The sequence below is a fragment of the Pieris napi genome, chromosome 17 (genome assembly GCF_905475465.1).
Source record: "Pieris napi chromosome 17, ilPieNapi1.2, whole genome shotgun sequence".
In the NCBI taxonomy this organism is placed as follows: domain Eukaryota; kingdom Metazoa; phylum Arthropoda; class Insecta; order Lepidoptera; family Pieridae; genus Pieris; species Pieris napi.
This window is the reverse complement of record NC_062250.1, coordinates 6,816,461-6,831,733: the sequence shown is the minus strand read 5'-3', so window position 1 is coordinate 6,831,733 and position 15,273 is coordinate 6,816,461. Positions and strand designations below refer to the sequence as shown.

The window sequence follows — 15,273 nt, the reverse complement described above, 5'->3', positions numbered from 1 at the left end:
CAATTTTTTTATTTTAAAATAAATAAAATTATATCAAGAGCATTTATTAGTAAACGTGTATCCTATTATAGATATTTTAAGTTTTAATACTTTTGTTATTGTAAAGATTGTAACAACATTAGTTTAAATTACAAAGGTCCAAATATAAGGCTGTATACATAATGTAAATACGTCATTATTTAATTCGTTCTAAGCTTAAAATAAAATGTAAGTGTAATATAAAATTATCTAATAAGAAAGTGATATATTAGGGAGAGGTGTTAAAATTAAGAATTTTTATGTTTTTAATCAAACGAATAATAAATCATTTTAAAATATAAATAATTTTTATTTTAGTATCGTATATTTAAATTACTAACTATATTACGAACTATTAAGAGTATTACGATAAATAAATGAAAGAGAGAGATGTTTTTGATTGTTCAGTTTGTGCATTGGGCACGCAAGAGGTGTTCTAATCGCCTCCGAAAGTCCTTAAGAACTAGGTAGTATTTTATTGTTTTTTTACATTAGGCAAAGAGATGGTAAAATTGTATTCCTTATTACATGCGTCTTAATTAAAAACTTAATAAGTTCACAATTTCCCGCCCCCAGCTTCGTTGTTCCTTTTGTTTTTAATTCCGATATAGTTTTGACAATGTCCGTAGTAGCGCTGATATCACACAACATGAAATCAAGTGATACTAAAACTGACTTCAGATCTGCAAAGAACAATTTTCTTTGCCAGTCTGAACCTAATATTAATCCGACAATTATTTTTCGCCGAGGATTGATCCCAGAGCCTCAGTCAAATGCCAACCACTATACATAATAGCTAGTCTTTATATAAAAGAATTGGTCATTAACAGCTGGATTTCCTAGAACAAGAGACAAAAGGTGGTACGTCACAGGCGCAAGTGGTGCACTTCTCGTCAACGGTAACTTCGTCACCGACGGATAACGTCATGTTGCCGAACGTACACTGTTCGCTGATGCTGCGAAGATTTAAACCTCGGACCACTTTGGACTGTAATGAGGCTGAAAATTAAAAAAAAATTACTTCCTGTGTCAATATTCCATTCAATTGTTTTACTGTTTGAGTTTTCAAAGTTTTTCTTACAAAAATCATATTTCGTGCTAGGACTACTGATTTTGGGATTTGAATTTGCGAGTGAAAACGCTTTCGTATGAAAAACTAACATAATAAATTTCCTTAAATAATATTATTTATAAATCAAATTCTGGGGCTCTAAATATTTCATTTCGAACGTTTATGTTGATGTAAGGCTGATCAAATGAATTATATAAGAGATTTCTACAAATGATTGACGTAGTATTTCACGTTAGAGTATGTGGAATGTTTAAAGAACTTTATTTCTCATTACAAAAATTATTTTTTATTTACATGAGAAATTTAATATTAAGTATATACGAACGAGATACACGTCGTCATCAGCTAACCCAATTTTATTCTAATGGACCCATTCTGATGTGTGTCTTTAATGCCCTTTTGAACTGATCAAACACGCTAATGTTACGAACCTTAGACGGCAACCGATTAAACAATTGCACACCCTCATACCTAATAGATCTCTTTAAATAATTTGTGCGCGGCTTTGGCAAGATAAGCAAACTCGCTCGACGAGTATTGCGTGTAGTGGTGTATTTGATTTTATTAAATGATAAGTTTCGTAACAATAATAATAAGTTGATGGGGTTCGTACAATCTAAATTCTAATTGAACTTTTAACTATCCTCGTCTCTTTTTGTCATATTGTATTCACGCTGAGATGAAAAAAGACACATGCGTATTATGAAACGGTGCAGACTGTTTTTGTAATGTTCTAATAGTATTTATGTGTATGTGTGTAAAATTTGTCATATTTTCTTGTATTTTTCAAGCATACGGTCTATTGTTTAAGAACTTATTAATAAATAAAATAGATGTACAATTATATAAAATACTTACGACATTGAAAAGCAATGGGACAACCCTTCATATTGCCAGCGAAAACTGGCGCGCAGTTGTCAAATATCCTGTCTTGGTAGTGGATCTCGAGACCACAGTTGATTTCTCTACAGTAGTCTGGGTTATCAGTGGAGCCGTTCCACTGCGGTGTGCAAATACAACTTTTCCTTGTGTTCTTTGGCTCGAAGACTTGGCCTTCTAGATACGTTTGGCCATCAACCTCACAGGTTTTAAGTTTCGCTATATAATCTTTGCCTTAAACATAATTACATTTGTAAGTTACATTAAATGAATTTATCTAAGGGAATTATATAAGATGTTGACAACCGTCAAGTTAGCCGCGTATCTTCAATAGTGATTTCAATTGACTAACACGATTTACGACGAAAAACATTCGATTTTCATAGTTGCGCTGAAATGAATGTTGCGCATTTGGAATTTTAATCAGATATCCATGAATATATTATTTCATAGACATATTTTGACACACGTATATCCTATACGTGTGTCAAAATAACAGGTGAACTTAAGAAGGCACAGCGCTAACCAGATCAGACCAGATCCATGCAACTTCCTCACAATCAAACTCAAATGTTATCTTATTTTAATTGGAATCGCTTCTAAATGACGTGGTAAGCTCGCTATACAAAATATATTACCACTGACCCACTACCACCTAACTTGCGATTCATATTGATTGGTGATTATTCAAAATGTCACAAACAGTAAAGTTTTATATTGAATCAGCGAGTCAGATTTTGTCTGAGGCTTATATTAAGTGTTCAAATAGTAATATCATACTAATTAAAAATTTATAAATTGTAAATTAAAACTAATTTAAAAAGTTTGGTCCCTGAGGTACCTATACCTAAGTTTAACGCTGGTTTTAATCGCTGTATTGCGATACATATTTTTCTATTTATATTTTTTAAATTATTATTATTATTACGTAAGTTATTGTTAATACTGTATATTTGTGTGTAATAAATAAATATATCCTCTTTAACTTATTATATATACTTTTTGTGCTCTACTAATTATCAGCGTTATTTTTTCAAATTTACCTGCTACTACTATTATAGGAGTAAATTAAGTACTTTCTTTTGATTTGTAACTGTAATTTTTAATCTTATTTCTGTCATCGAGTACTACCTTTGTAAATAATACAAGCAAGTATATTTTAACAGGAAATTCCTTTTTCAAAACAATAGCTCGTTAAAGTGTTTCCGGTTCAACACTTATTATTCGCAAAGCACACATTTTATAGTTTATTGTGATACATAATACCTAATAAATAGCTTCCAATACGCCAATTTCATTCATATTCACAAAAATCAAAAGGTTTATGACATCTAACAATATATGGTTAATACAAAAGTGACCACATTGACATTATAGTATAGAATCTTTTAATTCGAAAATCCATGTAATAAGTACTAAAATATTAGTATTGATAAAAGTTGTAACTCTGTGGAATAGTAAAATGTATTATATTCAAGTACGAAAGTTCGCTATTTCTTTTTTCAAACTACCAGACGTTACAGCTGCGTACTGATTCTTCTATAGAAAAGCTCTGTTTTCTTTCGGGAATAATCGGTTTGTCGAGTCAATGCATAAGTCATAACATGCAAATAATTCATATTGAGTAGTTGTCCTTGAGTCATTTATAACCTTCAATAAACTGCGCATTTGCAAATATAATGGGCCACCTATGTGCAAATTCGTTCTCATGGCTACAGTTACATTTTGTTATACTATTAATTATATACTGATATTAATATTAGACCTTCTTACACAAAATTAATAAATGAATAGAAATAAAAAAAAATCGTTTATATATAGGGTACGATAAACCAACTAAGCCAAGGACCAAGGACACGGGACCTTAAAAATAAATTATTTGTACAAATATTGCTCACCACAAACGCTTCCGGTACTGCAACACGAGTCTAGCTGATAAGTGCTAATACATTGCTGTTGTACATCCGTATCGAAAACTTCAACGCAGTCAACGGCCGCGCAATCGAACCGCGGCTCGTTACCAACATTACAACTACAGGCCTGCGAGCATGGATTGTTGATCAGCCTTTGAGGTATCGTGGTACGGTCTTGGTAGGCTTTACCTCTGAAAATGAATTCAATATTACGTACTGAGAAATAAGGCGGAGACATACTGCGGCGGAGATTTATATTTCTTTCTATGTACTAAATTAACACTTGTATGAAGAATAAACGGTGAGGAGACGGACTTGCAAAGACCATTAAAATATTCTTTGAAGGACTTACCTACAATGAACACAGAATTAAAACTTGCTCGAAAAATACATAACCAACCGGCATGTCTTAATTTAGTAAAACTGATAAGGCATACAGAGGGTTGATTAGCCCTCCAATTACTTAAAAATGATCTATGAACCAAATACGGAACTCTCTAGGAGTTTAAGGATCATTTTTATATTTATAGTTTAGTTTATTAATATTTATAGCTTATATGGATTGACTTAACTTGAACTTAACAAAAGTGGACATGATCTTGATAAAATAAAATCAATAAATCAAATCCAATCTTGGCCTACATACCATGAAGCCAAAAAAGTCGTGTAATAACTGCTCGTGTTCAGGATAATGAAAAATAAAATTACTCCGCAGCCTTGCGAGTCTCTGAGTCACTTTTCGAACTCGCACAGCGGTTTTTTTATCAGAATGCCAAATCGTAAAATGACTGCTTTACGACTGATTTGAGTGCGACCGCCGCTGTGAAAACCGCAAGGCTGTACTTCAAACAGTATCTCATATCTGGCCAAGTGTTTATTACATGTATTTAAAATAATATTTAATTAATATGCCAAGGCATTATGTATATTAACCAAGCAGAACCATTCACGCACCTATGTTAAATTATATATAAATAAGTATAGTGTTATAGCATGTTCTAAAATTCTAAACAAGTTCGCTTTAAGCTCTATTTACTAGTAACATGCGCATTGCGCAACTAAACATACTATATTCTGTCAGTGTTAAATACAAACACGCGTAAACTGGAAGCTTTATATTGCATTCATTGCAACTTGATTATTGCGTAAGTAAATAAAAATAATCTCGGCTCATCAAATATTTATTAAATTATTTTGCCTTGACTGGCAACACATTTAAAAATGGAATTTTAAATTTCACAGCTTACGAAGCCATGTAATTTGTGAGTAAGACAACAGACGAATCGAAGGTAACGGAATTTCCGAATGATTGCTCAAGAGGACACGCGCTTTTTGCACAATGTTTGATTTAGTAAAAACGTTATTCCTACGTTGATATTTATTTGATTTGTGAGGTCATTATCAAGGCGTTTACCTTATTTTCTTACTGTTCAAGGGTATATTTAATTTATATAGTTATATGAGTGCACATTTTACAACTTCTCTATAATGTTCTTTTTAATCCTATATCTTCTAGTTACTTTAGCAAAATTGTATGTTCCTCTCTGGCTCCTAACTCCTACTGATAAAACTGAATTCAACCACTCCTCCTTTACTGTGTAAAGTATCCTGCTATGGAATTCCCTACCAATTGATATTAGACAAGCTCAGTCTTTAAATTTATTTAAAATGCTTCTTTTTGATCATTTTCTTTCTGCCTCGTAATTAGCTCTGCTTATATATATTAATTATTGTGACTCAGTTAACCTGTTGATTGGCTTTTAATTTTTTAAATATATATTTTATTTATTATTATTGTTACTTTTTCCTTAGATTTTACTTTAATTTATTTTAGTCATAGTTACGTGTTTTTTGTTAGAAATTTTTGCACTTGTACTCTACTCTCTGTAGGTGTTTCTATTTTATTGTTCCACATTAGGGTTGCCTGAAAGATATCGCTTGTTAGCGATAAGGCATTTTTTATGTGTATGTTTTTGAATAAGATAATAAAGTATAAATAAATAAATATATTTTAGATATTATATTCTTACCTGTAGTAGCAAGATTTTGGGTCAGGATGTAAGTCTGGACAAATGAAAGACTCGGGGCAGGTCGTTGCGTTATCTACAGCCGGTACAGGTGTGCAGCCCAGCTCTATGTAGAAGCCTGCCATATTGCATTCCCCAGCGGTATCTGCCCATACTATGTGTACTGCAAATAGTTTTTTTATTTAAAATAACACAAATTTGTCTTTTAATGATTCGTTCGTTTATTGGTATTATTTAATCATTTTAATTTTGTATGTATCCTGAAAAAAATACGAGACAACAAAAGCCATAGTTCCAGTGAAGTAGGCCAAAATATTAAAATGGAATGGCGGGACAAGTGTCTAGGCTTCAAGATGGACAAAACGAGCAGCACATAAGACGACCTCAAATGTGAATAAGAAGATGTGAGGACGAATAGAACATTGACAATATTCTAACTCTGCCTTTCAATAAATTTAAGAAATGTTTTAAAGAAAAGCTGTGTAAAAAGGCTTACTATAAAGTCAACGATTATCTAGTTGATAAAAGGGCCTGGGACTAGTGCTAGACAGGCTACCTCTAATTAATTTGCGATATTTGTTTTAAAATAAGTGTTGTTTGATGATTTTGATATTTTAAAAGAGTACCGAGAGTTTTTTACGCTGGCTTTTTCTCTCGGCCTACACCCTCTGTCTTCTTTGCCGATGAGTAGGGATGCCTACAAATTCAAATTTAATGGCGTGGAATAAGTGATACATGTATCTTATGTTCCATAATAAACATATTATTATTTACTTTTTTTAATCTTCCGAATAATAATTAAATTAATGAATGGGTTTCCAAATGTTATGGTTCAAATAAAAAGAAAAAGTTTGAAGTACTGATTAGGAGATATAAAGTTCATCACACATTTACAAGAAAAATCACTTAAACAAGATAATGCGTTTTGTATGTCTACAGTTTTAAATATTTTTAATTGATCATTGATAACATAACTAACTAACAAATCACGAAAGCAATTTAATATGTTTATAAAAACTAAGAATTTACTTTTAATAAAAATTCAGAATCCGAAAACTGAAGTATTAGTTTATCAACTGACCACGTAAACGCAATATTTTCTTGAATTCTAAATATAGCATAATAAAATATATTTTTATATCGTGAACACTTTCTATTCTATGTGACATGTACCGATAAGTTTCTATCAACCTAGTAAAGTAAGACTTAGCAATAACAATTTAGATTACTCTTAACCACATATTAACGATATGTACGAAAAAGAAAATTAGCGTTAAAACCAAAACTTTCGGCAAAACTTTCAAGTTTCAACACTACAACAAAGCGTATGGCGCCAAAAGTTATCGCATTATCGCGCATGCGTAAAAGCGGGCGCTACCATAGGTAAAAAATGGCGCGCCTTTTTTTCTGAAAATTTTGCTCTATCGAATCTGTCATCTATGATTGTATTTGTAATAAAATATATTTCGTTAAAATTTTGATACTGAATTTAAAAACTAGATATGTACCTAATTCGGTATATAATTACGTACATATAAAGCTCGAAAACTACGATAAACAATTGTTGATTTTTTTTTAAATATATATAGTTGGTGTGAATTATTTACATTCAAATGTTTAAATCAATTAAGTACTTATGAACCTATTTAAATTAAAGTTCATGATCTAGATAATATATACTGTTACTATGAGGAAACTGTCAATCAAAGACCACAGAAAAATAAATAAATCTTGTCAAAAAGATAACCAATATAATGATTTTTAATAACATTGTCGTACATAAGCTATATTAAATAAAATGTATTATTACAAATAAAATACATGGAAATGTTTTGCATCGTCTAGAACGGTACTAAACAATAGTATTATAGTGGTGTCGCTTACGCAAAAAATCCTATTCCCCATTCGCCTTTACGATAAATTATTATTAAATAATTGAGTTTTGTAGAAGTTTAAATTCGTGATACTTACCTACGTTTAAAAGCAGAAATCCGTAAATTATAATTTTTAACATCGTTTGCTCTCTACACAAGTTGATAAGTAAACGAACGTGCAACTCAATGCAATTACAACCTTTAAATGCCGATATTTAATCGACGAAGCCTTGATTTACACAGAAATGCGCGCCTGAGTTCTTGTTTATGGTTGCGTGATTGTGTATTATTGCTTTTTAAAAAATTTAGGAGACGGTAATGGCCACTCTGAATACGATCGTTAATTCTCAACTATACTAGCACTATTTGTAAATAAAATACAATTTTGTCTAGCGACGAGCACTGCGTTTACGATAAAAAATCTTATTTGTATTGGCGCCAATGTCACAGTAGGCATAGACAATATTCTACTATCAATAATAGTTCTATAATCTATCGCGTTAATAATAACTGTAACGATTTTAATAATTAAAAAGTAATAAGTAAAAAAAAAGGAAGTAGTTAATTACCTAATAATTAACTACTTCCTTATTATGTGCCTACTGTTATTTATCAATTCCTCACAGTCTAAAGGTTTTAAATGAAAAACACTTTTTTATGTAAAATATATTTTCATACAAAGACAATATTACTTACATCTAAAATGACTGAGAGAATACTGCTACAATTTAGCTGGCAATAAATACGTAATAATACCTTGTATTGTATTTAAATTTACATAAGGACCAGAACTTCGTACTCAGGTGAGCTTCTCTCTTCACCATCGAAGGGATAGTAGCACACTCCATGACTACCTTGGATCTGAAAAAAAATGTTTTTACAGGAAACTGTTTACCTACTTTCATGGGTAACTTAGAGGTTCAAGAACTGATCTTGTTGCGAGTTTCATAATCTAGATTCACAGAATACTGGTCCTGTTGATGTCGACTCACTTTTCCTGGTGTGGTGCATCCATCGTGTGTCACACGTCCGAAGTACAGCTTCTCACCATCAGCGGTTACACCAGCTTCGACAGCGCCAGGTGGGACATTGCCGCCAGTTGCGAACTGCCAGGAGAACATGGATGGCACCAGAACCTGGAAAAATTATTACGATTGTGATTTAATATTCCTGTGAAACTAGAGTTACTGCTAGAAGACAATATTTATGTTACAACAAGCATTCGAAATTAACAACATAGACTATTTCTTAAGAACTATATTTACCTCAAACTGGTCGACCAAGATTTCCTCGCCACAGTAGCAAACGTAAGCAACATTCTTGGCCGGGATGACCTTAGCTGGGAGAAGGTCTCCACTATGATGAGATCTCCCCGCGAAAATTTCATCGCCATCAACATCTACACCGACCCTTAGAGCGCCCATGGGCAGACTCCTCTGGCTCAGACATGCTGGGACCCAACGGTATGTGCCTGAAAATATTCATTAAAAGTTATCTTAAATTCGGAAGGTGTCGTTAATAGAGTACAGGTTTTTTTAATAATTAATGATGTTATTCTAACAATATTTATACTTACAATCTTATCCTTACCACATAATTATAATAATCAATTGAAAATAATTAAGAACTCATCCTAAACATACCTTGAATTGAATTGAGCAACTAATAAAAAAAATATGTATAAGTATACATATTTACTATTCGTACGTATTCCAATACTATAATTAAACTATTATTATTCCAAAATAGATATATGTATATTTCAAATAACATCATACATATGTAATAATTGCACAACACAAAAAGCAATGGCCAAAACTCTATATGGTAGCATCAAAAGATATGTTAAACAATAGATACTAGAAAAAAAAATGTTCGTTAGAGGGTTGATGGGAACCATAGAGAGAATTGGCCCAACATTGGCGGACATTACTAAATTTTAATAGACAACACCGTAGTAAAATATGACAATCAACTACACCTTCGTTACTATAACTATTTAAAAAAAGTGATTCTAAATGTAGCTTAAACCAAGGTAACATTGAGATAGAATTCTTAGGATGAATAAGGATAAAATCTACATTTCTATAATAAATATGATATTTTTATGCCAAATAAATTACTAATAAAACCGCAATTAACTAGTTAATGACATATTATAATTACTTTTAGTAATTATAACGGTGTTGTCTGTTTCGATTACACAACAATCGTACTACTTGAAGCTTGACCTGATTTTTTTGTGGTTCAAATAAAAAACCTAATACAGCATAAGCGGCACGATTGTTTTCCAATGCCAACCAAATCTCTCTATTTAGGATCACAAAGAAAATCTCCACATCATCAAGAAATTTCTATAATTTCTGGAAGTTGCGGACTTTCTTGGTAATCCGAAGTTCTTGAACACACTTGAAATCTTGACTTTCGTTACGGGTATAGTAATCCATATTAGCTTGGTTTCAACCAAACAGGATTTGTTTCTATTCCCTTATTACTCTTGTAACCTTAGTTTTTGATAAGGCATCAAAAGATGTATGAGTATTGCGATTATAAGGTATCGAAAGTCCAGAATGCAGGCAGAAGTAACTTACTGTAAGGCAATTCAACAGTCTCCCCTGCCATAATTGGGCCATCGTCAACTACTGCTACTTCGATTCCTGGATGGCTTGGGGGCATTCCATGAGGGGGATAGAAATAGGAAGGAGGTACTGGGTAGTAAGGGATATTTGGGCCCCCAGGGTAACCCATAGGGGGATACCCAGATCCCGGACCAGGGTACCCATATGGACCACGACCGTATCCGTAATATCTGTCTATAAAATAATAGGTTGCGTTAAGGAAGTATTAAAATATCGAAAACGCTTATCAACGATTGAAATAATTTTCGAAAACCGGATAGCTGTTTTTCCAAGAAATATCGATAAAATATTTTCGTCGCTATTTTTATTGATAAGATTAGATACTGTAAAGCTTATCTTTTTTATTATTTTTAATCCGAATACATATTATTCGTCAGCTATATGTATATGTAATAACCAGTTTTATTTAGAATAGTGCATACTATTGGCTATAAGAATTGCACTTAAAAAACTTATAGGTTTCTTGTTTGAAGGGTTTACTTACGTTATCTAGCTTTCTCTTTGTCATTAAACGTACAAGATTTATTTAATTGTTTTATCTTTAAAGATAATACTTATAGACTTCTAGAAACAGAACTACATTTATAAAGAAACAGTAATTTCTCGAGAAACTACTACAGTATTTGCGTAACAATACTAGAGGAGAGTGACCAAATATGGAATACCATTTTGATTTTTAGGCATAATTTCCACAAGTGTTATAAATAAAAAACTTTTTGTGGTAATTATTAACAATCATATATTTGCACTTTAGTTTGTAATAAGTTTAGGTTTTATTGATTAGTTTAAGGTAAGAAAAAATTTAAGAAACTAAATAAAGATTTAGGTATCTAAATATGGAATAGGTACCCCAAATATGGAATACTATAAACACTATCAAAAATTAACCTTAAAATACACGAGACTCTTTGGAAACTTGGTAAAAATATAGAAAGGTACACAATTTTTTTACAAAAGTCACAAATCCAGGTATCAAACTCTGGCACAGCGCAATCATTACATGCCCAGAGTCCACACATAAGATACTTGATCCATGTTTCCCCATGAGTATCATTCGAAAACAGCACACCACAGAAAATACACTCCGAATCTTCAGATTCTGGAGCTGTATATCCTATCAAGGCATCGGGTTCACTGTCAGTATCAAATAGCATCACCTCCTCATTATCTGAATTAGGCTTAGTCTTCTCTTTTGGTTTTTTCCTTTTGATATTTTCTCATTCTTACTTCTTTTTTTTTGCCAACACGACAGTTTTCTTTCCCAGTGTAGTAGCTGCGGCTTGTTCTGGAGAAAATTCGTTTTTCTGACATAATCAAAACAAAGTAGATCTTGACACATCAAAGTATTTTCCAGCTTTTAAATAACCCATTTGTTTCTCTCTTACTAATTTTATTACTTCCGCCATATGCTCTGAATCCATTCTTTTCGCTTTGTTTTTGAGTTGACGCCCGCCATTTTGGTAAAACATTTAAAAAAAATATAATTAACAAAATCATCATGTCAGCTGATACTTCAGAGAACCAATTATGGAATAGTCCATAATTGGATACTGTGATCTGTCCATATTTGGATTTTCCAACGATTTCAAAATGACATTCAGATTTTTATATTTAAGAAAGTAATATCATCTAATACCGCTAAAACATACAAAAGAACGTCTAAACGGTCTCTTAAAGCTATAAAATCAATACTGTGTGCACTTTCTTTACGAAAAATACGTATTTTTAACATACCTTAGAAAGTTATGCGGTAGCGACAAAACAAAAAACTGTCACAATGACGAAAGCTCTTGCTCAACTGACATGCGACAACTTGTACGCGTAAACGGGAGTAAGAGGAGACAGAAAATCATTGTTTAATGAGTATGTGAGTTTGCATTTGGGAGAAATAGGGGTATTCCATATTAGGGATACTATCCCATATTTGGTCACTTTCCTCTACGAATAATAATACACATGCATCATTTGCATGAAAAATAACGTCATGCTGAAAACCTTGCAAAACTTGAGAATAACTTAAAAAAATGTGACACAATTAAACTTTTTGACGATTCAATTTCCGTTGTGCCTCGGGCTACGCCAGCTAGCCACTAGATTAGGGAATAATATTCATATAACTAGGCATATCTAACGAAATTACGTAGTTAATCAAAAGTATGTACAAAAAATAAAATACTATACTATGCGATAATAAAATCAGGCCATTGCTTTGAGTGTATTTCTAATGTTATCAGACTCACCTGCAGCCATTTCGAACGATGTATCAAAACCAACTGATATCAACGTCGTCCTTGGTACGTTTATGTACGCCACCTGACTCATTAGTACAAGATAATGCATATAACTGATAAACGTAATTAACTCCAAAATTCGTCGAAGGCAAAAATGTAGCGAAAAGCTTCTAGATAACTTGAAATTGTTAGACAAATTTTTGTAATTAATTTGCCACCGATTAGGGTCAATTTAGTTGGATTTAGCTTGAGTTAAAATACCGTGTAATAATTGATACAATTTTACAAAATCAAAGATACATTTGTTAATTAATTTCGCATGGATTTGTTTTATTGACACCAATATCATATCAGTCATATTCATAAACTATATTAACTTAATTTTTTTTTGGATTTGGTACCAAACATACTTACTGTAATATATGATGTCCATAAATTTGTTCGATCGATATATCGATATATATGTATAACATAATTAAGAGGATGGCATTTACATAGACATCATATTCTACAAAATGTATATTTTAAAAATACCAAGAATATTAGGTTCTTGGTATTTTTATGTGTCTAATTGATAAGTTTTATCAATCTCCGCACCTCAAAGAAATTTTATCGATCGATAATAATAAACCAACATTTTTTTATTTATTTTTTTATGAAGTAGATTACATTAATGTTTACATATAATATATATTACAATGGAAAGGAGCATGACTGGGTTCAAAAGAAAAGACGGTAAGGAGTAAGGAGTTGCAAAATCAGAAGAAAAACTAAGGTACAGGACATAACTTTGAAAATAAGGAGACAAAAGTGGAATTGGGCAGGCCACATGATCAGGGGAAAGGATAAATGGAGTAAAATAATCACACAGTGGTACCCAAGAGATGGAAAAAGAAAGAGAGGTAGACCACAAAAAAGGTGGGACGACGACATTAGACAAGTCGCGGGAACAACATGGGGTAGAGTGGCCATAGAAAGGCCAGAATGGAGAAGATTGGAGGAGGCCTTTGCCACCTGGCAAACGGACACGCAAAAGTGGAACAAAAGAACAATATACGAAAAATAAAGAAAATACTGTCATGTCTCAAAAGAGGCTATAATTATTATATTACAATACTATATCACTTTTTGTAATATTTAACTTATTATTTGGCATAGTCGTAGTCTCCTCTTTCTTTTTAGGGCCCTCCGTAGGATTAAAAAAATACCCTCGTAATCCAAATCGATATAATTTAAGATTTGTAAATACTAGAATACTCTCATTGCCCTTTCTCAATGAAAAACATCCGACACCGAATAAAGTTTTGCCGTGATCAATGTGAAATAAAGGCCCGCCAGATGGCACTCCAGGAAGATTTTCCTCGTTATCAATACATATAAAATTACCCCAGTCACGTGGAAACCATTCATCACAATCTAAAAGCTTACCAGGTAGAGTCGTTATCTCCAAAATTCTATGATTCTTAATATGTTGTATGTCAGCATATCCAAACCCAGAAACAATCCATCCGCTATCGGGCAGAGGAGCTTCAAATAGTTCATCAGAAAAAGGAAATGTTGCGATTTTATGAGCCTCAGATACATTATTGCTGAGAATAATCAGTACTATATCATGAATGGGTGAATTAGTACGGTCTTCGCCAATTTGGATCCAAACACTTTCTCTTTTTACCTGATTACCTTTAATTGAATCTATAGGATAATCAACTGAATTATTAAATATTTTTTTCTCCACAGAAAATACTTTGACTGCATTCTTGTTATTTATGTATGCATTTAAAGGGTTAGCTGATGTTACTATAGTTCGGAGGTTGACAATAACACCTTGCCCCACTCTTTTTTTATCTACTTCTATTCCAACTATACAGTCAAATGAACGATCGTTACGGTCCCATTCAAAACTTTCAGATTCTATTTCGCTCTTCGTTAATCCAGGAGTCAGCCAATTTAATAAAATGCCTAGTTGGGGATTTAAAATTGGATAAGATTAAGTAATTTCTGTACTCGAAAGGTATCAAAAATTGTCACAATAACATGCTTGTTTAATAAAACAAATTAAAATAATATTGATTTTTATTGCAAGTATTCCATAAGAAACGGATGTAAATGCAAATTTATTATTTAAAGAGCTCGAAGTTCGACCTCTTATATGAATAGCGTTATTTTTTTTATTATTTACTACGTAAAACAAATTTTTACTTATAAAATATAGCAAGTTTTTTAAATGGTTGGATTAATCACATTAACTCAGTCAGGAGCTTTAATGTTATACACCTAATACGTTTCCTTTGTTTATGTTCGATATTTAAAAAAAAAATTACTTACATGTAAAAATACTTAAAGTTATCATTGGGAACAAGAATTGTGACCAAGTGCCGATGAAGAAGTGAAGAAGTCGATGTCGCGTACTACAATGAATGAAATTGTTTATTAACTTTTTTGTTTTTAATATAAGAGGATGTCCCGTTGGAGTTATGTTTGTAATATAATATGTTTAGCTGAATAGAAGGCCCGCAAATTCTTTTAATTGTTTCCTTTTCGTACACCATGAAATGTCTGTAGATATTTATTTAACATCGTTCATAAGGTTTTTCCCAATTTTTTTTAATTGTTCAATAAA

The 15,273-nt window shown here is 32.0% G+C and overlaps 2 protein-coding genes across 3 annotated transcripts; both read right to left on the bottom strand.

Annotated features, from left to right (window-relative positions):
* Positions 1–30: 30 nt before the first annotated feature.
* LOC125057975 lies at positions 31–8,008 on the bottom strand. 2 transcript variants are annotated; one of them, XM_047661958.1, is made up of 5 exons: positions 7,881–8,008; positions 5,913–6,072; positions 3,868–4,073; positions 1,949–2,203; positions 31–1,017 (listed from the first exon to the last, which is right to left on the bottom strand). In XM_047661958.1, exons 1-5 carry the CDS (start codon positions 7,921–7,923, stop codon positions 842–844), a joined length of 840 nt encoding a protein of 279 aa, XP_047517914.1. In that variant the 5' UTR covers positions 7,924–8,008; the 3' UTR covers positions 31–841. The 2 variants fall into 2 exon arrangements, with proteins under 2 accessions (XP_047517914.1, XP_047517915.1); XM_047661959.1 differs by having other exon boundaries at positions 5,913–6,063; positions 7,881–7,998.
* A 440-nt stretch (positions 8,009–8,448) lies between these two features.
* LOC125057979 lies at positions 8,449–12,793 on the bottom strand. Its single transcript, XM_047661963.1, has 4 exons — positions 12,663–12,793; positions 9,049–9,254; positions 8,776–8,919; positions 8,449–8,644 (listed from the first exon to the last, which is right to left on the bottom strand). The coding sequence occupies exons 1-4, from the start codon at positions 12,760–12,762 to the stop codon at positions 8,558–8,560; spliced, it is 537 nt and encodes a 178-aa protein (XP_047517919.1). The 5' UTR covers positions 12,763–12,793; the 3' UTR covers positions 8,449–8,557.
* Positions 12,794–15,273: the final 2,480 nt, after the last annotated feature.

What these genes read in the sequence shown, in the direction of transcription:
- LOC125057979 (XM_047661963.1), bottom strand. Translation starts at nt 12,762, where the DNA reads ATGCATTATCTTGTACTAATGAGTCAGGTGGCGTACATAAACGTACCA. An exon ending in TCTTGGTCGACCAGTTTGAG is followed by an intron (nt 8,920 to 9,048) that starts GTAAATATAGTT and finishes TAATTTTTCCAG; the next exon opens with GTTCTGGTGCCATCCATGTT. An exon ending in GATGCACCACACCAGGAAAA is followed by an intron (nt 8,645 to 8,775) that starts GTGAGTCGACAT and finishes ATTTTTTTTCAG; the next exon opens with ATCCAAGGTAGTCATGGAGT.
- LOC125057975 (XM_047661958.1), bottom strand. Translation starts at nt 7,923, where the DNA reads ATGTTAAAAATTATAATTTACGGATTTCTGCTTTTAAACGTAG. An exon ending in ATTTCTGCTTTTAAACGTAG is followed by an intron (nt 6,073 to 7,880) that starts GTAAGTATCACG and finishes AACTATTTGCAG; the next exon opens with TACACATAGTATGGGCAGAT. An exon ending in CCAAAATCTTGCTACTACAG is followed by an intron (nt 4,074 to 5,912) that starts GTAAGAATATAA and finishes ATTCATTTTCAG; the next exon opens with AGGTAAAGCCTACCAAGACC.